General features: G+C 47.5%; 2 protein-coding genes across 3 annotated transcripts; one reads left to right on the forward strand and one right to left on the reverse strand.

The window, feature by feature from the left end:
• Positions 1 to 7,130: 7,130 nt before the first annotated feature.
• On the forward strand, positions 7,131 to 11,225 carry DAZAP2 (DAZ associated protein 2). Of its 2 annotated transcripts, none has more exons than XM_040642460.1 (4): positions 7,131 to 7,283; positions 8,276 to 8,394; positions 8,800 to 8,968; positions 9,778 to 11,225. In XM_040642460.1, the coding sequence occupies exons 1-4, from the start codon at positions 7,271 to 7,273 to the stop codon at positions 10,098 to 10,100; spliced, it is 624 nt and encodes a 207-aa protein (XP_040498394.1). In that variant the 5' UTR covers positions 7,131 to 7,270; the 3' UTR covers positions 10,101 to 11,225. The 2 variants fall into 2 exon arrangements, with proteins under 2 accessions (XP_040498394.1, XP_008702811.2); XM_008704589.2 differs by having other exon boundaries at positions 8,800 to 9,045; positions 9,778 to 10,042.
• A 1,188-nt stretch (positions 11,226 to 12,413) lies between these two features.
• Positions 12,414 to 26,755, reverse strand: LOC103675488 (small cell adhesion glycoprotein). The gene is made up of 4 exons (XM_040642461.1): positions 26,570 to 26,755; positions 25,741 to 25,812; positions 13,864 to 13,944; positions 12,414 to 13,158 (listed from the first exon to the last, which is right to left on the reverse strand). Exons 2-4 carry the CDS (start codon positions 25,772 to 25,774, stop codon positions 12,980 to 12,982), a joined length of 294 nt encoding a protein of 97 aa, XP_040498395.1. The 5' UTR covers positions 25,775 to 25,812; positions 26,570 to 26,755; the 3' UTR covers positions 12,414 to 12,979.
• Positions 26,756 to 26,979: the final 224 nt, after the last annotated feature.

Consider the following 26,979-nt stretch of genomic DNA (forward strand, 5'->3'; position numbering starts at 1 on the left):
TGCCCTCCCTCTTTGGGCTGGAAAATGCGAGGTGGTTTTGTTCTTGCAGTTACAGGAGTCACGAGCAGAACACATAGTAGGTGTTCAATAAAGGTACATAAAATAGCTCTACCCAGCCTGACCGATTGGGAGTAGGGACCCAGCAGGAGGAGGCAAGGGGACTCCCTGAGCCCTCAGCCCACAGCGTACCCATCTCTACTGCAGCACTTACCAAGTTCTGCCCAAATTTTGCTCCCAGCGTCTGTCTTGCCAGGCACACTGGCAGTTCATTAGCCATCATCCTTGGCTTTTCCCTTTTCTTCATCCCAACATTATTTTTTAAAACACCTTTACTGTCACACAATAAGCCGCACATTTAAAATGCATGATTTGATAATTTTTGACATATATATTCACCCATGAAACCATTTCCACAATCAAGATAATTAACACATCCATCACCCCCCAAAGTTTCCCAGAGTCCATCTCTCCCTCCTGTCTCCTCTCCCCCAGGCTTTTTGTTACCACGGCTTAATTTATATTTTCCAAAATCTTATATAAATGGAATCCTACAGTATGCATTCTCTCTGTTTTTTTTTTGGCCAGGTTTCTTTCACTCAGCATAATTGGCATTACCCATGTTGTGCGGATCCATGGTTCATTCATTTTTACTGCACGGCAATATCTTTATCCATTGACCTACTGCCGGTCATTTGTGTTGTTCCCAGTCTGGGGCTGTTACAACTAAAGCTGGTATAGATACCCTGGTAAACCCTTGTGTGCTCACATGCTTTCATTTCTCTTGGGTTAAAGGGAGTGGAATGGCTGGATCATATGGTACGTGAATGTCTAATTTAAAAAAAATTATTTTGTTTATTGTTTTTTGTTATTTCAAGTTTTTATTTAAATTCTAGTTCATGGGGCGCTTAGGTGGCGCAGTTGGTTAAGCGCCCAGCTCTTGGTTTCGGCTCAGGTCTGACCTCAGGGTCCTGAGCGCCTTCCACGCTCAGCAGGGAGTCTGCTTGAGATTCCCTCCCTCTCCCTTTGCCCCTCCCCCTGCTCGCTCTCTCTCTGTAAAATAAATAAATAAATAAATCTTTAAAAAAATAAATTCCAGTTTGTCAACATATAGTGCAACATTAGTTCCAGGAGTAGAATCCAGTGATTCATCACCCTCCATACAACACTCAGTACTCGTCACTAAGTACACGCCTTAATACCCATCACCCATCTAATCCATCCCCCTGCCCACCTCCCCTGCAGCAACCTCTACAGTTAAGAATCTGTTTTACCGTTAGCCTCTTTTTTTTCCCCCGCCCATGTTCATCTATTTTGGGTTTCTTTAACTCCACACAAGTGAAATCATATGGCATTTGTCTTTTCTCTGACTGAATTATTTCACTTAGCATAATACACTCTAGTTCCATCCAGGTCACTGCAAATCGCAAGATTTCATGCTTCCTTACGGATGAGTAATATTCCATTGTATATATGTACACCACATCTTATCCATTCACCAACTGACGGACATTTGAGCCCTTTCCATAATTCGGCTACTGTTGATAATGCTGCGACAAACATCGGGGTATGTGTGCCCCTTCGAATTAGTACTTTTGTATCCTTTGGGTAAATACGTAGTAGTGCAATTGCTGGATCATAAGGTAGTTATGTGTATGTTTAACTTTTAAAGATCCTGCCATACTGTTTTCAAAGTGGTTGTACCATTTTACACTCTTAACAGCAGTGTGTAAGAGTTCTAATAGCTCTATATTCTAACACCTGATATATTCAGGCTTTTTATATTAGCCATTTTAATAGGTGTGCCAACATTGTTTTACTTTTTTGACTTGATAAGAGTTCGCATGGTTCAAAAAATTTTTTAAAATTTAAAGGTATACGGTGAAAAGTCTCACTTTTGCCTCCGTCTCCCCATGCCAACCAGTAACCACTTTTATAGGTATCTTGTGTATTCTTTCAGAATTTCTTTACTCAAATGCTAATGAATATTCTTAGTTTTTCTGCTCTTTTGCAAAAGGTATCAAGCTAACCACACTGTTCTGAACCTTTCATTTAAAAAAACATTTTGGAGAGCCTTCTCATTCTTTGTAACAGCCACACAGTATTTAATTGTATGGACGTACTAAGATTTATTTTACTAATTCCCCATTGATGGACATATGGGTTCTTTTTTAAAAAGATTTTATTTTTATTTGAGAGAGAGACAGAGAGAGAGATTAGAGAATGGGTGGGAGGAGGGACAGACAGAGAAGCAGACTCCCCGCCCAGCAGGGAGGCTGACATGGGACTGGATCCCAGGACCCTGGGATCATGACCTGAGCCAAAGGCAGATGCTTAAGTGACTGAGCCACCCAGGTGCCCTAGACATATGGGTTATTTCTAATCTTTTGCTATTATGATACTGCAGTGAACACCTTATACACACTGTGTCTCATGAGCGCAAATATATCTGTAGGGATCATTCCTAGAAGTGGGGATGGTGAGACAACTGGGTGGCTCAGTCGGTTAAGCATCTGCCTTCAGCTCAGGTCACAATCCCAGGGTCCAGGGATGAGTCCCGCATGGGCTCCCTGCTTGGCGGAGAGCCTGCTTCTTCCTCTCCCTTTGCCTGTGGTTCCCCGTGCTTGTGCTCTGACAAATAAATAAAATCTTAAAAAAAAAAAAAAAAAAGAAGAAGAAGAAGAAGTGGGGATGGTAATGCATAATATTGACAGATATTGCCAAATAAACCCAATAGGAGTTGTGTCAATTTACACTCCCACAATCAAATTAGATTGTAGTCAGAGAAAGATAAATACCATATGTGGAATTTAAGAAACAAAACAAACAAGCAAAGGGAAAAATGGAGAGACAGAGACACACAAACTGAGAAGCAGATTTAATTATAGAGAACTGATGGGTACCAGAGGGGGGTGTTGGGGGGTAGGTGAAATAGGTGGTGGGGATGAAGGAATGCACTTGTTAAATGTAAGTGGGGTTTTTTTGTGTTTTTTTTTAAGATTTTATTTATTTGACAGGGAGAGAGACAGCCAGTGAGAGGGAACACAAGCAGGGGGAGTGGGAGAGGAAGAAGCAGGCTTCCAGCAGAGGAGCCTGATGTGGGGCTCGATCCCATAACACCGGGATCATGCCCTAAGCCGAAGGCAGACGCTTAAGGACTGAGCCACCCGGGCGCCCCCAAAAAGTAATGCACTTGTTGTGGTGAGTACCACCCAGTGTTGTATGGAAGTCTTGAATCACTATATTGTACAACTGAAACTAATATTACACTGTATGCTAAGTAACTGGAATTAAAAAAAAAAAACTTCAAAAAACCCAAAAAGAAATAAATTAGAGTGTTTTATTCACAGCACTGCAAATAAAGTTAGCAAATGTTTGGATTTTACCAATCTGAAAACGGTGTTTGTGTGGTTTTTAATTTGCCTTTTTCTTATTAAGAGTGAAGCTGAACAGCATTTCACATGTTTAAAAGCCATTTGTATCTCCTTTTCTCTGAACTGTCTGCAAACGTCATTTTCTACTTTTTCTGATGGCTGGTCCTGTACTTACTGATGTCTGTGAGTTCTGGGACAGGGAGATTAGCCCTTTGTGATACAAATCACAAATATCTTTTCTCCAATTTGTCATTTGTCTTTTCGCTTTATGTAGTTTTCATCCCTGATATCAATTCTCTTAATTAGTCATGGACATTAACCCTGAGTATTAGTCCAGTCGTTTTTGCCTCCTATGTAGTTCTGGAATGCTGCCCTCCTTCTTTCTACCCCCTGCCATTTCCCTGGGCCAGTCGTCCATCAGCACTCACTAAAATTACTACATTGGTATTCTGACTGCTCTCCCAGACATATTTCCACTCTTGTCTCCTTCTAATCTATTCTACATTTTGTAGCCAGAAAGCTATTTCTAAAATAAAAACAGGATCACGTCACTTTTCTGCTTAAAACTCTTCAGTGGCTAACCAGTGCCCTTAGTTAGAAACCAATGTCTTTTTTTTTTTTTTTTTTAAGATAGCAGACTCCTCACTGAGCAAGGAGCCGATGTGGGATCAATCCCAGGACCCTAGGATCATGACCTGAGCTGAGGTCACCAACTGAGCCACCCAGGTGCCCCCAAGTATCCAATGCCTTAAGATGGAATCCTTCACAAGCTCCAAGGTCCCCTGCATGGTCTGGCTCCTGTTTACCTCTTTAGCGTCACGTTTTACTAGACTTCACCTCCCATTCCATGGTCCCGCCATACTCAAGTGTTTCCACATTCTCCCTTTCCTTTCCATAAGCTCTCTGCATAAGCTGTTCCTTCTTGGAGGAATTCCCTTCACTTGCTAAACTTACACTCAGCCTTCAGATTTCCTATCAAACATCACTCCCAGCAGGAAGCCCTCCCTGAGCCCCGTGCAAGAGATTAGGAACCTCATCTGTGTGTTCTCCTAACACCCCACACTGTCCTCACGTCAGCGCTAGTCACATTACGTTAGGATTATTGGTTTACTTCTCTGTCTCTCTCATTGGTTGGACTGAGTTCTGGGAGGGTAGGGACTAAGCCTGCTTTTTCACTACTGTTTCCCTAGTGCCTATCTCAGGGCCTGGCACATAGTAGGTGCTCAATAAATAGTCGCTGAATTCATTCAAGAAAGGATGTCTGATAAATGCCTAAACGAACATTTCCTCTTGGTGGGGGAACCCAGGAGAACAAAGAAAACAGAAAGGTTCTTGACTCCTGTCCAAGAAAGTAGCCAGTTGCTCCGTAATCCCACCTGCCAGAGAAAACAGTGGCTTGTGACCCTTCCATTTCTCTTGGTAACCTCATTTGGCTCCACCCTCCCTTGCTCTCTGCCCAGGTCCCAGAGTGATAAGCAAAATACCTAACGTCCTGCAGGGGAGGCACTGACCAATCTGAGGGCAACTTGCCTTGGCTGGAGCTAGGTCCTGGGCTGGGGGTGGGCTCCAGTGGAGGGCCGGAGCAGAGAGGTGTACTTGGGGAGACAATCTGGGGCAATGGCTATTTACCATCCAGTAGAAGTATCTGAATTTTTAACACCTGGTAGGGCCTGACCAAAACTTACAACCTGATTATCAGCTCTGCCCACTTCCCCTCTGTCCTCTCAGGCTTCCCTTTGCTCCTTTCCTTCCCTAAAACAGAGTCTAGAGTGGGAGGTGACACAAGGATTGTGTGACCTTTTTGGCAGACAATGAAACTGAGACCCTTGGGATGCAACAGATTTAAAAACAATGTAAACAGATTAAACAATGTGAACAAATTAAAAACAGTGCTTATAAAGTCACAAACCTGAGTTTGAATACTGGCTTTGCAGCTGTGTAACTTAGTTCAACTACTTAACTGCTCTGAAATACAGTTTCCTGATCTGCACCTTTCCTCAGTCTGCGATGGACAATGGATTACACATCTGTTAAGTTCACCCGTGCAAGATCTGATTAATAAATAGTATGGGATAGGTGGGAGCTGAATAGATGAGGACCAAAGTCAGTCGGTGACAGAGTGAGAACCAGAACTAGTGTCTTGATTTGGGGGCCACTTCTTACACTCTCATTGACACGGGCTGCTTCAGTCAACACAATTTTAGGGTCCCCAAGGGCCACAGAGAGAATAAGGAAAGAAAACCTTTCCCAGGTTCAGTCCTTTATTTTCTGAAGCCTTGAGCATAGGGTAAGAGTTAGGATAGATTAGTGACTTCTCCAGTTTCAGGCTTTGGGGTAGACTCAATTTAGGATCTAATTTGGAAAAGTTAGGATACAGGGAAGATTTGTCTGATCTGACCTTCAAGGATTTATTCACTCCTTTACTGACCAATTCCTGACTGCAAACTTCATGCTAAGAAAAGTACAGGGCTCTGGAGATCCAAGTCTACTAAAAACCAGTGTTTTTCAAGCTGTGGGTCCTGACTTGTTAGTGGGATGAGAAACCACAACCAGATTTGAAAAAAATAAACACGAGAATAGAAAATACTACAGTGCACTGTATGTAGAAGGATTAAATACTAGGTCAAAAAAATTTTTGTTATAAATGTGTGTGTGTGTGTGTGTGTGTGTGTGTGTGCGCGCGCGCGCGCGCGCGCACACGCGCGCTGGGTCATGATTTAAACCATAGCATTGTGGATTGTGGTCAAAAAAGTTTGCAAGCCCCTGCACCAGAAGGTGAGCTTCAAGAGAGCAAGGGCTTTGTTTTGTCTTAGAGCAGTGCGTGGCATCTGTGTTTCACAAATAAGCTGAATGGGTGAATATCTAACACTATGCCGCCTTCGGGAAGATTAGAGTCAAGCACAAAGGAAAAGGTAAATATGATAGGCTTTTCAATACTAATATTAGTCTGAACCAAATTAAAAATGTCTTGCTCAGTTCCATCTCTGTACTTGCACATAGGAGGCATATTATAAAATGTAGGATGTAAGGAAAATCTTAATTGCTGCGCTCAAGGATGGCATCTTTGCCCTTAAGGACAATTAGGTTAGGGGCGAAACGAAACAGAGAAAATATACACAAGGCACCATACAGGTCACCTGTAACAAGTGCCAAACCAAGGGCAGGGGCCACAAGCACTCCCTGGGAACCGCGAGCGTGTCGGTTTTAGTGCTGGCTGCTGGGGAAGACACCGCAGCGCACGCCCTGCCTTTGGTAAGAAAGACGGCGACACAAGTAAACACTGGCAGCCTGTCGGTGGAACAGACAAGGCAACGAATATTCCGCCGATGGTCTACCTTGGAAAAGGACAATGACAGCCAGACTGGCAAAATAAATCTGGACGGAGCTGAGGCTTAAATCGGGCTTCGTAGGAGGGAAACTGCTCGATAGGTTAAGGTTCGGGGAGCGTATTTCAGGCAGTTAGGGAAGCAATGAGAAATCCCTGCCCCTTTTGGAAAGGCTGTCAAGGTGAGGTGACCTTGAGTTGCTGCGCGTAGGTGGAAAAAGGTTCCGGAGAATAGTTTAATGGTTCTGCCTCCGAGCGCCCAAAAGAGAAAAAATTCCTGTTTTGAGACAATACCTGTACTTGGTTTTCTTCCCGTCGTGGGACGCGGGTGGGGGTTGGAAGACAAGACCCAAGGGGCGGGCCCAACGCGCGCGAGTAGGCGGGACCACGAGAGCCCTCCCTCTAGCTACTGGAGGCCGGGCAAAGGGGCGGGGTTTCCGGTGGTAGCGGCACTCGGGCGTCGGGTGACGCTAGGCGGACGAATCGTCACGTGACACGGAAGTGACTACGAACAGGAAGAGGACGAAAAAAATAACCGTCCGCGACGCCGAGCCGAACCGGACCAGCAGCCACCATGAACAGCAAAGGCAAGGACAGGGGGCGGCTGGGGCCGTCGGGGGGAACAGTGCTAGCCTGGAGCGAGTGGGCCCGGAGCCCAGGGTCGCCAAGCGCCAGGCTTGGGGCGAGCTGCGCCTCGCTCCTGGACCAGCTGCAGTCCCGGGGGCTGCGCCAGACGCCTTCGTCATCCCCGAACTACGGCTACTCGCTCCTTCCCGGCCCTTTCCTCCTTTAACTCTGTGGCGCAGTTTGGAGCTGCGGGCTCGGGTGGAGGGGTGGGGGGGGAAAGGCTTGTCATGATGGGCATCTGCAGGAGCAAATGGGGAGCTATAGCAGGGATTTGGGTAGGCCAATGGAGAGCCGGCGGAGGCGGGGCGCCGCGCTCCGGAACCAGAGGCTGGCGCCCGGGCTTAACTAGTGAGGTGCCGGCGCTGGTGGGCGGACCAGGGGGCCAGAAGGGTCTCTCTCTCCCCCCTTTCCTTCGATGGTGGCCCGAAGTTCTCCCGATTCTTGTAATTGTACTAGTGCCTGGCAGAGGACGATCCTCAGCTGTTTCTCAGGACATTTCCCTTTATCTTCTCTCGAGTCTGAAGGTTCACTTCCACCACTCACTTTATTTGGAAGTCGACCTTGAGTAGGAATCTATGGGGCAAATAGTCATAAGCACTATGACTCAACGGGGTCTTGGGCCGTTACACCAGGCTTGTGAAGACCACCCAGAGCAGGGGCAGGATGTACCCACCGTTGGGGTGCCCAGACCTGCCTTGCATCGGTGGAGAAACTTGGGTCCAGCTAGACTTTCCCTTACACTAGTATGTTAATGGAAGAGCGCTCTTTCTGTCCAGTTAGAATCCAACATCTTCAGCTATAAGTGGGGATGAGGGTGCAAAGAGAATGCGTAGTTTTCTTGGCCTCCGAAATCACATCTGCTTGCTGCCACAGGGTTAGCTACCCAGTATGCTCTGTGCCATTTTGGTGGCTCTGTATGGTAGGCAACGTGCATTTTTGTCTTGTTTTCCAGGTCAATATCCAACGCAGCCAACCTACCCCGTGCAGCCTCCTGGGAATCCAGTGTACCCTCAGACCTTGCATCTTCCTCAGGCTCCACCCTATACTGATGCCCCACCTGCCTACTCAGAGGTGCTTCCACTTTACTAGACTTGAACTGAATACGCTTGGATCCCGCTTTCAGTCCTTAGCTAAGCCTGACTCCACATAGTTATTTACTCTCCACGAAGAGGAGAGAGTGCTCACATGAATAGTCTGAAGCACTGTATACTTCAGCAATTTCTGTTGGGGTTGAGAATGCATTATCTGATTATTCTGTGGTTTTTTTGGCACAGGCTGAGGTTAAGAAGATGAGTTTGCGTTCCTTGAGCCTAACATTAGCTATAGCAGGAAGTGACCTAGGAGAATACTGAGTGGCAGTGGAAAGGCAGTTTGTGTAACTCACAGTGTAATGTGCACAAGGACAATTAAGAATTGACTCATGAAAGAGATCTGAAATTGGAATGTCGTAAAGTAACTTGTTCCCTTCTCTTCTAGCTCTATCGTCCGAGCTTTGTGCACCCAGGGGCTGCCACAGTCCCCACCATGTCAGCTGCATTTCCTGGCGCCTCACTGTATCTTCCCATGGCCCAATCTGTAGCTGTTGGACCTTTAGGTTCCACAATCCCTATGGCTTATTATCCAGTTGGTCCCATCTATCCACCTGGTTCAGCAGTGCTGGTGGAAGGAGGGTATGATGCAGGTGCCAGATTTGGAGCTGGGGCTACTGCTGGCAACATTCCTGTGAGTATGACCTTACCAGAAAAACTCCGCTCTTGTGTGTTTTAACTTTCAGAAGAGATTACATATTCATCCTTTCACCATCCCTGGCTAATAGCTGTGGTTTTGGTGTAACCACTGATACCCAGTAGTCAGGCAGAAAGCAGTTGAGGGGGCAGGAGAACTGTGGCAACTCAGTAGCATCTGGCACATTCCCTGGGGTCTGAGTTAACCAGATGCCTTTGTTTTCCTATCTTAGGAGGAGTCCCGCCTGCTGCCTTTTCAGTTCCAGTTTGGAACTGGTCTAGTAATACTCCTTATTCATTCCATAAGCATTTACTTCAAATTTGCCATCAGCACGGCATTCCATCAGGAACCATGATGATTAAAAATGGAGAAAGCATCATCCCTATTAAGTAGCGTTTAGAAAGATACTAGAAATTTTAGTTGTTTCCGGCTTAGTTCTCCCACGGATAGGGATTAGAGCCCAAATGGTCCTCCCTGGGGCCATCCACTCAAAACCATATACCTAAAATGAGGTGAGAACGCTTTTGAATGAGTGGTAGGCTCTTGTTGGTATCTCTGGGTTCACAGAGAATACAGACCTGCTTTACAACCCAAATTGGTGGCAGGACTAGCTTTAAGATGTAATTGGTCAGCACACTGCCATCTTCCTAACGGATCCTGTTTCCCTTGTGTCCCACCTCCCTTGTCTCAGCTGCCCTGTGCCCAATCAACCTTGTCTTTTCCTTCCAGCCTCCACCCCCTGGATGCCCTCCCAACGCTGCTCAGCTTGCAGTCATGCAGGGAGCCAATGTCCTCGTAACTCAGCGGAAGGGAAACTTCTTCATGGGTGGCTCAGATGGTGGCTACACCATCTGGTGAAGAACCAAGGCCACCTCTGTGCCGGGAAAGACATCACATACCTTCAGCACTTCTCACAATGTAACTGCTTTAGTCATATTAACCTGAAGTTGCAGTTTAGACACATGTTGTTGGGGTGTCTTTCTGGTGCCCAAACTTTCAGGCACTTTTCAAACTTAATAAGGAACCATGTATTGGTAGCAGTACCTCCTTAAAGCATTTTGAGGTAGGGGAGGCATCCATTCATAAAATGAATGTGGGTAAAGCAGCCCTAAGGATCTTCCTTTAATTCCTCTGGAGTAATACTGTACCTTACTGGTCTTTGCTCTTAGTAATAAAACATCAAATTAGGTTTGGAGGGAACTTTGATCTTCCTAAGAATTAAAGTTGCCAAATTATTCTGATTGGTCTTTAATCTCCTTTAAGTCTTTGATTTCTATTACTTGTTATAAATGAAACGCATTAGTTGTCTGCCTTTCCCTTTCCATCCTTTGCCCCATGTCCCACCCTCACCCCTAGTCTTCCAGTTCCTTCCCGCCAATCTCCATTGAATCAATGGTGCAGGACAGAAAGCCAGTCAAACTAACTTCCTTCTCTCCTTGCACTTGTCCCCACTCGCCATCTTTTCACTAGTCTTTCACAAGGATCCTCTGAAACCCCCTCTGTGCCCCGAGCACAGGCCCCATTACTTCTGCTTTTGCATCTCCTCAGGCAAAAGTGGAGGGTGCCTCTAGGACCCTTCTCATAGGTTGTTTCTTCGTCCATGAACCAAACCCAAATTTGCTTCGGTGCCAGAAAAACAGAGCTCTGTTTGAACAAAGGGTTTCAATGCAAACTGTACTGTAAACGGGTTTGTGTAAAACGGGGGGGCAAGGAGGAGGATGCATTTCAAAAGCCTGATGATGTGAGAGCCAAATTAGGGGATGTCTTCCCATCCAAAAATTGGTTACCGTTTATTGTCGGAGCGTCTGATGTAGGCCCTCGTGGCTCCCGAGAATTCCTCAGCTGGGTTCGTGGGGTCATTTTATGAATCCCTCACTACAAAATGACTTGAGTCCAGTGAAATCTCATTAGGGTTAAGACTATTTCAGGGATCCTTAATATTTTGATTTTTGTTTTCTGAAATTGGATTTTATTTTATTTTATAATTTCAGTTCATCTAAATTTTGTGTTCTGTACATGTGATGTTTGACTGTACCATTGACTGTTATGGAAGTTCAGCGTTGTATGTCTCTCTCTACACTGTGGTGCACTTAACTTGTGGATTTTTTATACTAAAAATGTAGAATAAAGACTATTTTGAAGATTTGAATAAAGTGATGAAGTTGCATTACACCTCACTTCAAGGATTCCTTACTCAACTTGTTTTTACATTTCTTCTCCATCTATCTTTTACGTCCTACCCAGAATTCAGATAGGTGCTGCTGCTGTTCTCGGTGGTTTTGTTTTGTTTTTTTAAATGGAGCCTTTGAAATAAATTCAGGAGTACAAGGCAAAGATCTGACCATTTTCATGAGTCCCAAACTAAATGTTTTACTTTTCTTCATTTTACTTCCTAAGCTCTTTCAGAATCTTAAGAGCCTGTTATGCCAGAGGTATTCAGAACACAAACTTAGAAATAAGGCAACGACTGATTCTAACTTGCTCTAGAATTTGACTTGAGGAAAATATTTTAGTATGACAGTCTGTGTAAGTTCAAGGTGACCTTCAGTTTCTCCAAAATTCTGTGTGGAGAAATACTGAAAACGAATTGTCAAAACTGATTCTTCAACTCTTGGGTCTTACCTCGGGAGGAACTGAGCTTGGACAAGGGAGGCAATACAATTAAGACCTCAAAGGAGATTTAGCTTAATTCCAAAGTAAACAGTATTTGCGGAGCTATGATTTCTATGAAAACGTTGTGTCTTTTAAACACATCTCATCTGGGGACTGAGAACCAAGAAGCTTCTCTGGGCTTGATTCAAAGGACACTGGTGGGAAGAGTGGTAGGGTGATTGTTCTGGTTCCCTCTGTGTATACAAAGAATGGGTCTGGGAAGGGATGTCTGGGTGGCTCAGTCGGCAGAGCATCTGCCTTCAGCTCAGGTCATGATCCACGGTCCTGGGATGGAGTCCCGAGTTGGGTTCCCTGCTCAGTGGAGAGCCTGCTTCTCCTCTCCCTCTGCTCCTCCCCCACTCACTCATCCTTTCTCCCGAGTGTACTCTTTCTCAAATAAATAAATCTTAAAAAAAAAAAAAAAAAAAGACGAGTCTGAGAAATTCTGGCCCTTGCCAGGATGGAAGGTAAACCATTTCATCTCCCAGGGTATGTTTCTAATGACACTCCCCTGGGACAAGCTTCCCACAACCATCTTTGTTTCAAACTCCTGAGACTGTTGTGGGAACTTCTGAAACTTCCCTAGGGTTCTTTTTGTTTGGGAGAACATAGGCAAACGAGTTAAACAAGCAAAAGAAAATGTCAAAAAAGTTTAAGCATGGATAAGTCAAAATATAAAGGTGGTTATTTCTGGCACGTAAGAATCAGATTTCTGTATCAATGAACATTTTTAATTGTGGTAAAAATAACATCAGTATAAGGTTGTTGGGGAATATGGGCAGGAAGGGCTCAGATTAGGAGATAGAACACATTCATCAGGGGGTGGGGTCTCCATAGTCTCCTGCCCCTCCCCGCGTGGCCTTTTACCATGGCATCCAGCACCTGGGAAGAACTTCTGCGGACACTTATCCCTGCTCGGGCTGTCACCAGTTGACCAGGCAGGGGACAGAGGAGCAGCCAGCGACCCTAACTCTCCTTCCCTTCGATCTTGAAAAAAGTGGAGATGACTGGGCACGTACTCATATGGCCTCGTGTCGCTCTGCCCTGTTGGGCAGCCACCAAACCCAGCTACACCACAAGGGCCTGGCTAAAGACATCATCGACAGCTTTCTCTGTGTCCCTGGCATCAGTGATGTTGGCATTTGGGCCTGTGTCCTAGAAGGAGCTCAGGTTTGCCCATATCAGTCAGTGCTCCTCACTGGTTTCAGATAAAACTTTCACCTAATAAATAGTGTGTGAGCCCTGGAGCCTGGAAAAGCTCCTTGGGGCCCGGGACTCGTTAGATGAAATATTCCTCCTTGTCCCTGCCCTTGGCTGAGTCACTCTCCATTTGGAGGACGGCGCCGGGCTCGCCTTCTGCGGGTTCGTAGGTGACGTAGCTGCCTTTGTTCTTGTACAGGTAAAAGAAGATCAAGACCGCGACTGAGAGCAGGGTGAGGAAGACCACGGTGATAACGACTTGGAAAGGAGAGGGGAGAATGCAGAGAGGGTCAGGATTGAGGCTGTCTCCGGAATTCATGGGGGCCCCCGAAATCAATGATTCCCTCACTTTTTATAAGGACCCTCCTGTTCTAGTTATCTGGCGTCCACCTCCAAGATCCATATTCCCCCCAAGTCCACTTCCACGGTGCATGGTATCCAGAATACCCTGGTGCTTAAACTAAGCACACGCGGCTTTTGATTTCTAACAAAACAACCCCCTCTCAACCAGTGCCTGATGATTCTGATAGAAACAGGAAGGAGGGAAACAGGAAATAGCTTATCCCAACAGGAAGGCGTTTTTAAATCCACAGCCGCCTGCAGGGATGTCTCTAATCCCTCCTATCCTCGTCCTCACCCACCTGACAAACCACGCAGACCCTCATCCCTACCCGCACACCGGAGTGTCGCGCCCGTACACACTTAACGTCTATTGGTGGCCACGTCCCACGCTCACTGGCAGTGTCTTTGGCGTGAAGCCTCTAAGTCTTTTATAGCCTTGCGTGTGTGCGTAGAAGATAACCTACATGCCAAAGGGACCCCAGTAACGGATTTGGTCTCCACTATGTGGTGCTTTCCTGCGTCGGGAAAATCCTTGATCACCACACTGGCTTCCCAGTCTATGGAGCGAGACAGCCCTTGAATTCACAAAGCCTTCTGGATGTGGCTCAGGGCCTTTGTTACCTGCAATGAGTGCTGTGCTGGCCTCGGCTTCTGGGGACAGGGCTTCAGTGGTCTGCAGAACTGGGGTGGTCATCAGTTCTTCTAGAACATTTAGAAAAGTGAAAAAGGAAATGGGGTGAGTTCTTTTGTCCTAAGGCATACATTTGTCCTTCAAAGTTCACCACCCCACCTCTTCCCTGAGAAACTTTATCATTCAACTCCTATAGGAAATCTGTATAGAAAAACCTGCAGAACGGAAGAGAAAATAAACTACCATCCAAAGACAATTAACATTTTGATGGATTTCTCCCTGTCCAATATAGTGGTTAAGAGTATGGGCCCTGGAGCCTAACTGATGAGGTTCGAATTGGAGCTCTGTCCTTTACTGGCTGCGTTACCTTCAGAAAATCACCTAACCCCTCTGTGCGTTAGCGTCTTCATCTGCAAAATGGAGATAATAGTATCTACTTTATAGGGCCGCTGTGACAGGTAGTAAGAAACTCAATAAGGGTAAGCTATTATTAGCTTTTACAAAGATGAGATCAAATAATGATTCTATATACGTGTATACATATTTACATTATATTGGCACAGGCATTTCCTTAATGTTCTTACAAACTGTTCGTAAACATTATTTTTATTTAGTTTTTTTCTCTTAATTGCTTTTTTTTAAAGTAGGCTTCATGCCCACCTTGGGCCTTGAACTCATGACCTCGAGATCGAGAGTGACATGTTCTGCTAACTAAGCCAGCCAGACGCCCAACATTATTTTTAAATAATGAAATAATGCTCCTCCCTTATTAAAACCCCTTCCTACAGCACCAGAGTAGGCCCTGTAATTGAAAGGTTCTGAGATAAGGCCTCTTCTAACCCTAAGATATATCGCACACCTCCTCCTGCTATTGGTCTATCCATCCTTTACAGCCTGTGAGCCCCACCCCTGAAGTCACTACCCAGGGTTGGAACACTCAAAGCTAGTGGTCTCCAGGGGTCCCTTTTAAAAGTATTTACGTAGGCAGTCAGGGAGTCCCTGAGCTCTGCCCCTAGTTAGCATTTGAGTGTAGGGATTTGAAAAGGCACCGAGTTAAGGTTACTGCAGGACAGAGGTATCCTGGGGAGAACAGGCCGGCTGACCTTGACATCGCCCACAGGAGGCGCTGTTCAATATTCATTCAACAAGTAATAGCAGCACTCATTCACCGCCTACCCTTCGCCAGGTACGGGGCTAGGCGCACTGGGGATATAATGGTAAGCAATGGAGCGGACCCTCCACCATGCCAGGGGTCACAGTGAATGACTGCAGTACACGAGACAAAGGACGTCTCGGGCGCGCAGGAGAGCACGGGACCGAGGGCCTTGATCTAGTCTTCCAGCAGGCACAGCCTCCCCCGGAGGTGAGATCTGAGCTGGGAGCTGAAGCAGGGGTGGCAGTTTACGGGGTAAAAGGAACAAGAGCCGGTGCGGCTGGAGCACAGGGCACAACCTGACTCCTGGCTGACGCCTGCTGCCTTCGGGTTTCCATCCAGGGCAAGGGAGATGCAGTCACCAGCGCTGGGCCTGGGAGCCTGCGAGCAGTGCTGAAAGGGGCCACTGGTGTTGGGGGGTCTTTTCACACAGGCCTAGAAGAGGGCTGATGAACCTGGTCCAGCAACAGAGAAAGCAGGATGGGCTGTCTAGAGCACCTCCCCTCCCAAGGCCGGGCCCAATGGTTACTTCTCTGGATTCCCTCCTGCACTCTCCTGCTGCCACTGGGGGCGACGTTAGCCCAACTCTGCGGGAGGCCTGAGTGACAGAGCAGGAAGCAATCACAGAGTGACGCTGTTCATGTGCTTGGTGGTTAAAGGGGAAAGCGACTCGGGGTTTGAACCTTGCCCCAGCATATTACTGGGTGACCTTAAGGAAGTTACTAAACCTCTCTGAGCTTTAGTTTCTTGAATCACAAAATGGGAGTGTGGCGGGCGGCTGGTGAGGCGGCTCCAGCTCCGGGTGGCCCCTGCTACCTGGTATTTATTTACAGCCTGTCTAAGCCCCTCTCCCTGTGTGTGGGCTGGACCCACGGGCTGGCTTCTCACAGAGAGACTACAGCAAAAGGGACGGGCTGTCACTTCTGAGATCACGCTGTGCCTTCCATCAAAGAGAAGCCCTGAACTTCACCCTTCTGATCCCTGCCTCAGACTGAGGCCCTCACCGCGCACGCTCTCCTCCCCCAGACCTCCGGGGGCTGCACTGCAGCTTCCCACCACTGATCTGGAATTCTGCACCGATGCTCTTAGCTTTGCCTTTCTTCAACATCACAAAACGTAAGATACACAGAGCACTGAGAAGAACAGCTTATGTACGGAAGCTTGACGCAGATTCAGAAGATTCAGGTCAATCAGTCGACAGCAATTTACTTTGCCCCCACCACGTGCTGGCGGCACAGTCAGAGATGCTGAGAAAGGGGTAGTGACGAGGTCAGCCAGGGCCCGGACCATGGAGCTCCATCTCAGTGAGGGTTCAGAGGACAGGTACGTATGACTCCCGGAGGACGGAGGACGATCGCTAGCTGGGAAATTCTGCAGACGCTCCCGATTATAACAGCTGCCACTTACAAAGTCCCTGCTTCGAGCTGCGTGCTTTATACACATACTCATTAATCCTCACATCAATCACTTCAAAGTAGGGGTTTTTATTTGCTAACGTGGACCCCGAGGCCCTGGGGGAGTTAAGTGACAAGGCTCGTATCACACATGAAGGAACAGTGCACGGAGCCAGGATCTGAATCCAGGACTACCCTCCCCAAAGCCCAAGCGAGGCATTTATACTAGTCCTTCCTCCTGTGTCCTTTTCTTTTTTCCAACAGGGAACAAGAGGAAGAGATCATGAAAGATTACCACGGGGCAGCACAACAAGCTTTCCAGAAAGTTCGAGGGTTTAAAAAATAGAGCTAAAAGTGGGAGGAACACCAGCTGACCACAATCAACTCTACGCTATTGGGCCACAAAGAATGTGTCCTTAATGTGGACTGCTCCGGGGCAACTGGTAAGCGGGCAGCGACGTCAGTGAAAGGGGCAAGCGTGTTGCTTCACGGGCAGCCTCCCTAACTCGAACGCTTCATGGGCTCAGAGGCAGGCTCGCTACAACTACAGAGCACATTTCGGCAACGCAGGAAGACCTTCAGAAACATACGATTCGGGGCGCCCGGGTGGCTCCGTCCGTTAGGCGTGTGCCTTTGGCTCAGGTCAGGTCCCAGGGTCCTGTCCCCAGCTGGGCTCCCTGCTCAGCGGGGAGCCTGCTTCCGGTCCTCCACCCCCACCCCCCTCCCACGCGTGCTCTCTTGCTGTCTCTCATACAAATAAATAAAATCTTAAAAAAGAAAAGAAACACACACTTCGACAGATGTGCCTTCCCTGGACGCAGTTAATGTTGGTTTGGACTTAGAATAAGCCATCTGGTGATGAAGGGGCTACAAGAAATTTACCTCTTCGTGAAGACAACGGATTAATGCAGGAGGCCGACCCTGCATCAGAGTTTTACTTCTGATGAAACTGGTCTCTGTTGGGAGCAAAGGCTCTCTGGAATCTACTTCTAAAAGGAGGAAGCACACACCTCAGGAACAAAGGCTCATCCATTTTGTAGCATGTGCCAGAATTTCCTTTGTTTTTAAGGCGGGACAATATAACAAAGGAAGTTCTGACATATGCTATGAAATGGATGCCACTTATATGAGGTTTCTAGAATAGATTCATAGGGACGGGGGGAAGTAGAATGGTGGTTGTCAGGGACTGGCAGCTGTGACTGTTTTTTTTTATTTTTTAAGATTTTATTTTTAAGTAATCTCTCCACCTATGTGGGGCTTGAACCTCAAACCCCGAGATCAAGAGTTGCGTGCTCTACTGACGGAGCCAGCCAGAGGCCCCGGGCTGGGAGTTGTTGTTTAACGCGTACGAAGTTCCGTTTGGGAAGATGAAAAAGTTCTGGACATGGATAGTGGTGATGGCTGCACAACAGTGTGAATGTATTTAACGCCACTGAATTGTATCCTTAAATATTGTAAATTTTATGTTATGTATAATTTTACTGTAATTAAAAAAACCCTTTGCTTCATCCAGTTTACATTCTGAGAAGGTGAGATGGGGAATAAATAAGTAAATAAGTGAAAGATATGCTGTATTAGATGCTGATTAGTGCTATGCAGAATAGAAGAGCAGGAAGTGGGGCGGGGGGTTGGCATGTGGACAGGGGTGGTCAGGGAGTCTCCCTGAGGAGGTGGCTTGAGTAAAGACCCCTAGAAGGTGAGAAAGGGAGGCCGGCAGAGATCTGGGCAGAGGGAACAGCAAGAGTGAAAAGCACTGAGGCTGAGCCTGCTTGGCGTGCTTAAAGCACAGCACAGAGGTCACTGAACAGAGCAAGGGAGAGGCAAGACGAGATGAAATCCAGGGGACTGTATACTATGGGTGCTGCAGGCCATGGAAGGGCTTTGGCTTTTTCAGTGACTGAAATGAGAACCTTTTAGAGGTTTTGGGGCAGAGACTGGATTTATATTCAAAGCAGTGCTTTTCGACCTCTGTTGTGCATAAAAATCTCCTAGGGATCTTGTTAAAATGATTCAGGGGGTCTGGGGTAAGGCCTGAAATTCCAAAGAACACACTTTTGAAACACTGAGACCGCCGTGTTGTGAGGAAGCCCAATGTAGCCCAGTGAAAAAGTGGTAGGATTCTGGAGGCGTTCGACGCTAAGACTGACAGGATATGGGGTGGAGTCAAGGATGACATGAAGGTTTTGGGCTTGAGTAACTGGAGAGAAGGAAGCATGGTGTCACCCGAGCTGGGAAGCCTACGGGAGGAACAGATTTGGAAGGGAAGATCAGAGTTCAATTTTGGACACGACTGCTTATTAGATACCCAAGTGCAGCTATTAAGACTGGAATTTTGGGAAGAGGTCTGGACTGGAGATTTAAAGAGTCAGCATATTTAAGCCCTTGAGTATGGGTGAGATCATCAATGGAAGAAGTACCGATAAAGAGGCCCAAAGGGCTGAGCCCAGAAAGGAAAGAGCAAAAGAAACTGAGAAGTAGAAGGCAAACAGATCAAGTACAAGGACTACTGGGTTTTGCTATGCGGGGCTCAGGAAAGACCCACACAAGAGAGGCTCTGGTGACGTGCTGTGTGTAATACCCTGGGTGACACTGGATTCAAGGGGAAAAGAAAAAAAGGAAGAAGAGGAACTGGAGGCAGAATACAGATAAACTCTTTTTTTCTGTAAATGTGAGCAGAGAAATGGGGCTGTAGTTGGAGGGGGAAGGGAGTTCAAGTTTTTTTGTTTGTTTTTTCAAGGATGGGAGAAATGATAGCATGTTTATGTACGGATAGGAAGGATAGGAATAACTTGGATGAGAGGAAGCAGCTGGGGATGCTGAGGGAAGACAGTGATGCAAGCACGTCCTCGAAGGGATGGGATCCGGTGCCTGGAGAGAGGGGCTGGCTGCAGACGGAGCAGAGTGTGCGCTACTGACATGCACATGGAAACAGAGGCAGGCGCCAGAGAGATGGGGGCAGTGGGGGCCTTGGCAGTTCTTTCTGAGAACTTTAATTTGCTCAAGAAAATAGAATGCAGGGTCATCACTGAGAGTGAGGATGGGGATCGGAGTTTAAGGAGAGCTGACGGTGCTGCAGGAATAAATGGTGCCTTATCACAGAACACGGGTAAGGCTGTTTATAATAGGGGCGCCTGGGTGGCTCAGTCAGTGAAGCTTCTGACTCGTGGTTTCAGCTCAGGTCATGGTCCCAGGGTCCGGGGACTGCTCAGGGGGGAGTCTGCTTCTCTCTCTCCCTCTCTGCCTTCCCCAGCTCATGCCCACACTCTCTTCCCCAGATAAATAAATAAATATTTTTAAACAGACTGTTTATAATCTCCAGCGAGGTAATACAGCCTGGCTCTAAGGACTAGGTCGAGTAGTAACCGGCCATCAAGGAATGAAGTGGTGCAAGTCTAACCACAGCTCCTTCCACTGGGATTGGACCTTGACTGATACTCTCATGTCAAGCCATGCCAGGACCAAACTTAAGGTCTTCCTGTAATTCAAAATAAAAATATGACATCACAAGACAGGTATAAGAAAGTTCGATATCATTGTTCCCTGGCTTTTTTTTGCTTGACTTTTCTAATACACTGCACATTCGATTCTTTGCAAGATCTTTGTTTTGGTGACCTGCTTGCTTGGTGCCTTCCACATAAGCTGGGTGTGCAAGGGCTTCGTGCCCTTTGGGTAAACGCGGGCTCCTGCAGGCCCAGGAAAAGTCTGGCAAATTCGTGCAAGTCTCCAAACAAGAGGGGCAGCTAATAAGTTGATAACCAGAGAGATTTCAAACGACTGGAGAAATGGGCCAAACTGAACCAGACGAGAATCTGACAGATTCCTCAGTCTTGCTCAACTACTGACAAAGAAAGAATGGGGATGCCATGGCTTGGCAGCAGCTTATATAAAAGACTTACAGTGAGATCACTGGAAGGATATACCCTCAAATGGCAACATGAGTGACAGCTAGGTTGTAGAATTTGGGATGGCTTTTATATTCTTCTATATGCTTCCCTTTATCTTCCAAATCTCTTAAGATGATACAGTTGGCCCTTGAACACACGGGTTTGGACTGCATGGGTCCACTTACCACAAATACAGTACAGTACTGTAACTATATTTTCTCCTATGATTTTCTTAACAACATTGTCTTTTTCTCTAGCTTCCTTTATTGCAAGAATACAGTAGATAGTACGTATATCATGTAAAATATGAGTTAACTGACTGTTATTGGTAAGGCTCTGGTCAACAGTAGGCTATTAGCAGTTAAGTTTTGGGGGAGTCAAAACTTACACGTGGATTTTTGACTGTGGGGGTCAGCGCCCCTAGTCGCCATGTTGTTCAAGGGTCAACTGTTCTTTTATAATCTAAAAAATTTTAAAGCTTGCTGTTATTCTAGGCCCCATTAATATGAATATGGTCTTTAACAATGGAGGCAACAGTGCGGCCCTACTTTGTGCCGCTCTTAGGCTGCTGAGCAGTGTCTGGATATGACAATTTTGTGGTAAGCAGCCAACATAGTGAATGGCCTGGAAATTCTATCAGGTGAGGAAAGCTGGCAAAAGAAAGCCCAGAGAGGAAACTTCGGGAGAGCCTAGAACTCGAATGCTATCTTCAAATATGCTGATGGATAACCCGTGCAAGAGGACCCCCGGCGGAAACTAATGGGAGAGAGAGCTCTCTCCCAGAGAAGGAAAAGCAAAACTGGTCAAAGCTTCACGGGGCACTGGAGAGAGAATCCTTTTTTTTTTTTTTTTTTTTTTAAGATTTTATTTATTTATTTGACAGAGATAGAGACAGCCAGCGAGAGAGGGAACACAAGCAGGGGGAGTGGGAGAGGAAGAAGCAGGCTCACAGCAGAGGAGCCTGATGTGGGGCTCGATCCCATAACGCCGGGATCACGCCCTGAGCCGAAGGCAGACGCTTAACCGCTGTGCCACCCAGGCGCCCCCTGGAGAGAGAATTCTAGCACAGAATGGGTGGTTCAACCAGCTGACCCTCAGGACCCTTCTCAGCCTTAATTTTGGAATTTTTATAAATCGGAAGTGTTCTATCAGAATTCTCCTCAAAACCAAAGTTTTGCACAGGTGAAATCTCAGCGAAGGCGTAGTTTAGTTATCAGTATTATACCAATGTTAATTTCTTGGTTTTCACAACATGCCATGGTCATATAAGATACTGACATTAGGGAAAACTGGCTGATGGGCAGATGGGAACTTTCTGTACTATTTTTGTAACTTTTCTATAAACCTAAAATGACTCCAAAATAAAATGTTTGCATTAAAAAAAAAATCAAAATTTTGAACTCTACTCCACATAAAAGCACTGTTTCAGACTAAAGGTCCCCAGGTGTCCTACGACGTGCTAATGAGCTAGGGTCTTCAGGCCTCAAGTGCCAGAACCGTAATCGGTGGGGGCGCCCGGCTGGCTCACTCGGTAGAGCACGCGACTGTTAATCTAAGGGTCTAAAAGTCGTAAGTTCAAGCCTCGCGTTGGGCGTGAAGCCTACTTAAAAAGAAAAAAAAAAAGAACTGTCATCTATATTTGTTATTTACAGATTACAAAACTTTATACATTATTTTCTCTCCACTCCACGGCAGTGACGTAAGCAGGGCTGGTATCATCATTACATTCAAGCTCAGCAAACTGCATCGACCAGCCCAGGTTCACTCAGCTGTTGGCCGACCTGGGCTTCGAATCTATCTCCTCATTCCAAGGTTTTTCCCACCACATACTCTCAACTCTCCAGGTTCTGGAAACATCTCTGCTCTGCCTCAGCTAACCATTTTGTTCATGTGTCCACTGGGTTTGGTTCCCTGAGTTTTACTGCAGAACGGAAAGGGTGTTCCCTGTAGGACTGTTTGCAAGAGTGACACATATCTGAATGTCCATCAGCAGAGGAATGATTAAATAAATTACAGGCCATTCATTCTGGAAACACTATACAGTTGTCAAAAGGAATGTGGTAGATCTGTAATTCCACAGGATATATCTTGAGATGAAAAAAGCAAATTGCTAGGGCAGTAATGTGTAGTAAGATTACATGTTTGAAAAAAAGCAAATGAAACTATGAACACACATACACACACATATATATGTCTGCACATACACAGAAAAGGTCTAGAAGGCTATTCCTTAAGAGGCATGTAAGAGCTTTTTAATGAAAAAATGAACAACAAAGTAAACTTAAGTTCAGGAAGCCTGGCATAAAAGGGGGTGAATGGCTTACCGCTCTCCCCCCATTATCTCCTGTTTCTGTACCATTTCTCTCCTGTCTCCCTGTTCAAACAAAGGATGTTACTCTCTTCCTTCCCTCTCCTCAGGCTAGGAAGGACTGTAATACCATTTTTCTCTCTGGTGGGGGGGCTTGGGGTAGAGGACCACAAGATTTGAGGCTCCACCCAAATCCTGACCCACAGCAAACGAACTTCAAGATCTATTTTGCTTCCGTACCTTTTTCTGGTTGTTGTTGACCCAGATACCTGTTGGTTTCTTTGTGGCCCTTGTTTCCAGGCTAAATCTCTTATCACCGAGGCATCAGATCCTTTACCACCTGAGTCTGCCAACCTACTTATTTGCTTTAGACCTACCCAACAAAGGGCGGCTCCCCCAGTTCTCCTTTCCATGGGAACCCGCCCTGGAATTCTACTTCCTTTCTCATTCCTTCTCTTTCGTGTCCTTGGACCAGTGGGGTGCAGTGAGACTCTGAGAGCAGTGTACCATGACAGAAAGAACACAGGCTTTGGAGTAAATCTAGACTGGGCACAAAATCCTGCCTCGGCCTTTATTAGTCACACGACCTTGGGAGAATTTAACCTCTTGAAATTTCTTAATTGTCCCAAACCTTGGTTTTTGCTTCTGTAAAATGAGAATAACACCTGTTCACAAGGTTGGGATAAGAAATAAGCAAGATGAAAAACAACAACAAAACAAGCCAATTAAAAAAAATGGGTAAGGGGCGCCTGGGTGGCGCAGTCGTTAGGCGTCTGCCTTCGGCTCAGGGCGTGATCCCGGCGTTCCAGGATCGAGTCCCACATCGGGCTCCACTGCTGGGAGCCTGCCTCTTCCTCTCCCTCTCCCCTGCTGTGTTCCCTCTCTCACTGGCTGTCTCTCTGTCACATAAATAAGTAAAATCTTTAAAAAAAAAATGGGTAAGGACTTGAACACGAGATTTCTCTAAAGGAGATATGCAAAAAAGAAAAAAGAGAAAAGAAGATATGCAGATGGCCCATTAGGATGGCTACTATAGGGGCGCCTGGGTGGCTCAGTCGTTAAGCCACTGCCTTCGGCTCAGGGCGTGATCTCAGAGTCCTGGGATTGAGCCCCACATCAGGCTCCTCCGCTGGGAGCCTGCTTCTCCCTCTCCCACTCCCCCTGCTTGTGTTCCCTCTCTTGCTGGCTGTCTCTCTCTCTCTCTCTGTCAAATAAATAAATAAATAAATAAAATCTTAAAAAAAAAAAAAAGGATGGCTACTATCAAGAAAGAAAGAAAGAAAAAGGAAAGAACAAATGTTAAGGATGCAGAGAAATCAGAACCCTTATGCACTGCTGGTAGGGCTGTAACATGGTGCAGCTGCTGTGGAAAACAGTGTGGCAGGTCCTCAAAAATTTAAACGGAATTACCACGTGATCCAGCCATTCCACTTCTGGGTATATACCCGAAAGAACTGAAAGCAGATACTCGAGAAGAAACTTGTAGACCCACATTCTTAGCGGCCTTGTTCACAACAGCCAAAGGGTGGAAGCAATCTCTTGATGGAGGAGTGGACACACGAAATGGTGTATTACATGTATATATAATGATAGGTGTATGATATTATCCAGCCTTAAAAAGGAAGGACGTTCTGACACATGCTACAAGATGGATGAACTTGAGATGCCAAGCGAAAAAGCCGGACGCAAAATGACAACTACTGTATGGTCCCCTTATATGAGGTACCTAGTCAGATTTATACAGACAGAAAGTGAAATGCTGGTCATTAGGAGCTGGAGGGATGGGAGATGGGGAGTTTCTGTTTAATCGACTTTCAGTTTGGGAAGATGACAGAGTTCTGGAGATGGATGGTAATGAAGATGGCACAACTGTGTGAACGTTAATCAATACTTCCTGCCACTGAACTACCAAAACATGGTTAAAATGGGAACATTTATATTATGTATATTTCACCACAAATTTAAAAAAAGAAACAAGAAACAAAAGAATTTGCCCAAGTCCTAACTTCTCAGTTAGCTGCCAAAGCATCACCTCTTTTCCCTATGGGCAGGTTTATTCTAGAGGTCCTCTGCCTTCTCCTTCAGAACACCTGCCAGGACAGATGCAGTCCGTGGTCTCACGCACGACACTAACTTCATCTGGAACAGCCACTGCACCCTTCTGGGTCTGTACAGACCTCAGCTATTCTTCATTGGTAAGGGCTCCATCCCATCCCATTCCCTACGCATGAAGCCTTTGCTGACCAATCTAGACTTCTATCCACTTCTCCCTCTTCTCGTCTCTCGCTGGACAATAGCCATTCTGAATTGCGTGCATCACGGTCACAGAGGACAGCGTCTTCAACTTCCCTGGGGTTGTCACTCACCTGTTTCCACATCAGGACAGTAGATAATATTTGCCCTAATGAATGACGAATGAGACTTCGTACATGAAAACAGAGGTGCACAGACCAACCAAGGCTTTGCTCCTCCCTTACCCTACAGTACACAACAAAACCATCAACGACTATTGGTTTGTCTGGCTCACCTTGGTCACTAACAAAAGGTGGGAATTCTTTCTCAGTGTGATGAGAGGTGGATCCCTGCCTGAGCACAGCTCCAGGAAACAACGGGTTTTGATGCTGGAGTGTATCATCAGAGGAGTGCAATTAAACAGCAGGCACAATTCCTTTCCAGGAAAAGAGGGTCTCTAACAAGCACCCGTTAATAATAACAACCTGTGTTACTGAGTGCTTACTAGATATGAGACACTGGTGCTAGGTATTTTATATGGGTTATCTCATTTAATCTTCACGAATAATCTCATAAGATAAGTACTATTTCCTCCATTTTACAAATGAGAAAACTGGAGCTTACAGAGTGGTCACCCACTCAAGGTCACAGAGCTTTAAGTGGTGGTACTGGGAACTGGCCCAGGCCCGTGAGACTTCAGATTCCAAATGCACCGAAGTAAGCATTTTGGTTGCCCTCTGCAGCTTCCCAGGACCTCTTCCGGTGTGAGGCGGGCACATGGAAGTGGGAGGGTCAACACATGTGGGCTGAGGCCTCAGGGAATTCCAGGCCTGGGCTGGAGGTGGGGGAATGTTAACAGTTCTCTACCATTGCTACTGGGAAAGGCCTTCACCTACCTCCAGGAGAAGGCGTGGTTAGCAGGCTAGGCATTGCAGCAAGGGGATGGGCACCTCCGGGCAGCAGCAGATCTGTAGGAAGCGGGACAAAGACAGGCAATGAGATGCGCGGGCCCCTCCCTGGGGCTGGAGACGCTGAAGTCCCAGGAAAGCCTTTGGGGCCAGGTTTTCCCGGATTCCTTCCCTTATGGGAAGTCCTAAACCCTTCTCTTTTGGTTTCCATGAGTTATCTCCTCAGGCTGCAGGTGCCAAGAGCAGAGCCGAGACGTCTGGTACTTGGTGTCGGTTGCCTTTGAACGTACTACCCCGAGATGCTTTCACCTGGCCACCACATTTACCTAAGGGATTTCTCCCGGCCTGAGAAAGTTAGGCGAAGGTATGCAAATTAGCACTGGACCCGGTTTCGCCCAGAGGCAGGCACAGGTACCCCGCTCCTCCCGAGCCGGGAGTCTGCGCGCAGACGTCCACTAGGGGTCAGGAGAGGGCCGGGAGGGCCGGACCCGCCGGCTCCGGTGCCCGCGTGGGGGCAGGGCCGGGGCCTGGGGGCGGGGAGCCGGACACAGGAACGTGGAGGTGAGGGGCCTCAGTCCCCTCAGGCGCGTCCCCGAGCAGCGGCTGTCCGGCCCCGGCCCGCTCCCGCCCAGTCGTCCCTTCTCTGTCCGCTGTGCCGCCCGCGTACCGCCGACCGCACCCCACCGGCCGGCCGGTAGCGCCGACCGCACTTGGCCCGGCCCGGGACTCGGCGCCCGGCGCGGACGTCGGGACTGGCGCGGCGAGGACCCAGCCACTGGGTCTCGGCCCCGCCCCCGCCTCGGCCCTCCCGCGTTACCGGCACACGGCTCCCGGGGCAGCCCGCGGCGCGCGGCCGTCCGTCCGTCCGTCTGTCCGGGGCAGCCCGCTCCGAGCGGCCGCGACGGGAGGCTCCGGCCGCTCTGGGCTCGCGTCGCTGCCGTGGCCGAGGCGACCGCGGTGTGCGTGCGGCCCCCGGGCTCGCCCGGCCCTGCCGCCCTCCCCCGTGCCCTGCTCCGGTGCCCTCCTCCGCGTGCTCACCTTACCAGTCGGACGGGCGGCCGGGGGAGGGCCGGGCGCCGCTCCGCGCGTCCTTTTGAACTCGCCGGGGGCGGGAACGGCGGAGATTCGCGGAGAAGGGCCGCGGGCCGCGGAGCGGGAGGAAACGGGACGGACGCGCCGAGCGAGCTGCGGAGGCCGGCCGGGAGGGGGGGTGGAGGGACCGGCCGA

The sequence above is a fragment of the Ursus maritimus genome, unplaced genomic scaffold (genome assembly GCF_017311325.1).
Source record: "Ursus maritimus isolate PB19 unplaced genomic scaffold, ASM1731132v1 scaffold_26, whole genome shotgun sequence".
Taxonomy (NCBI): Eukaryota; Metazoa; Chordata; class Mammalia; order Carnivora; family Ursidae; genus Ursus; species Ursus maritimus.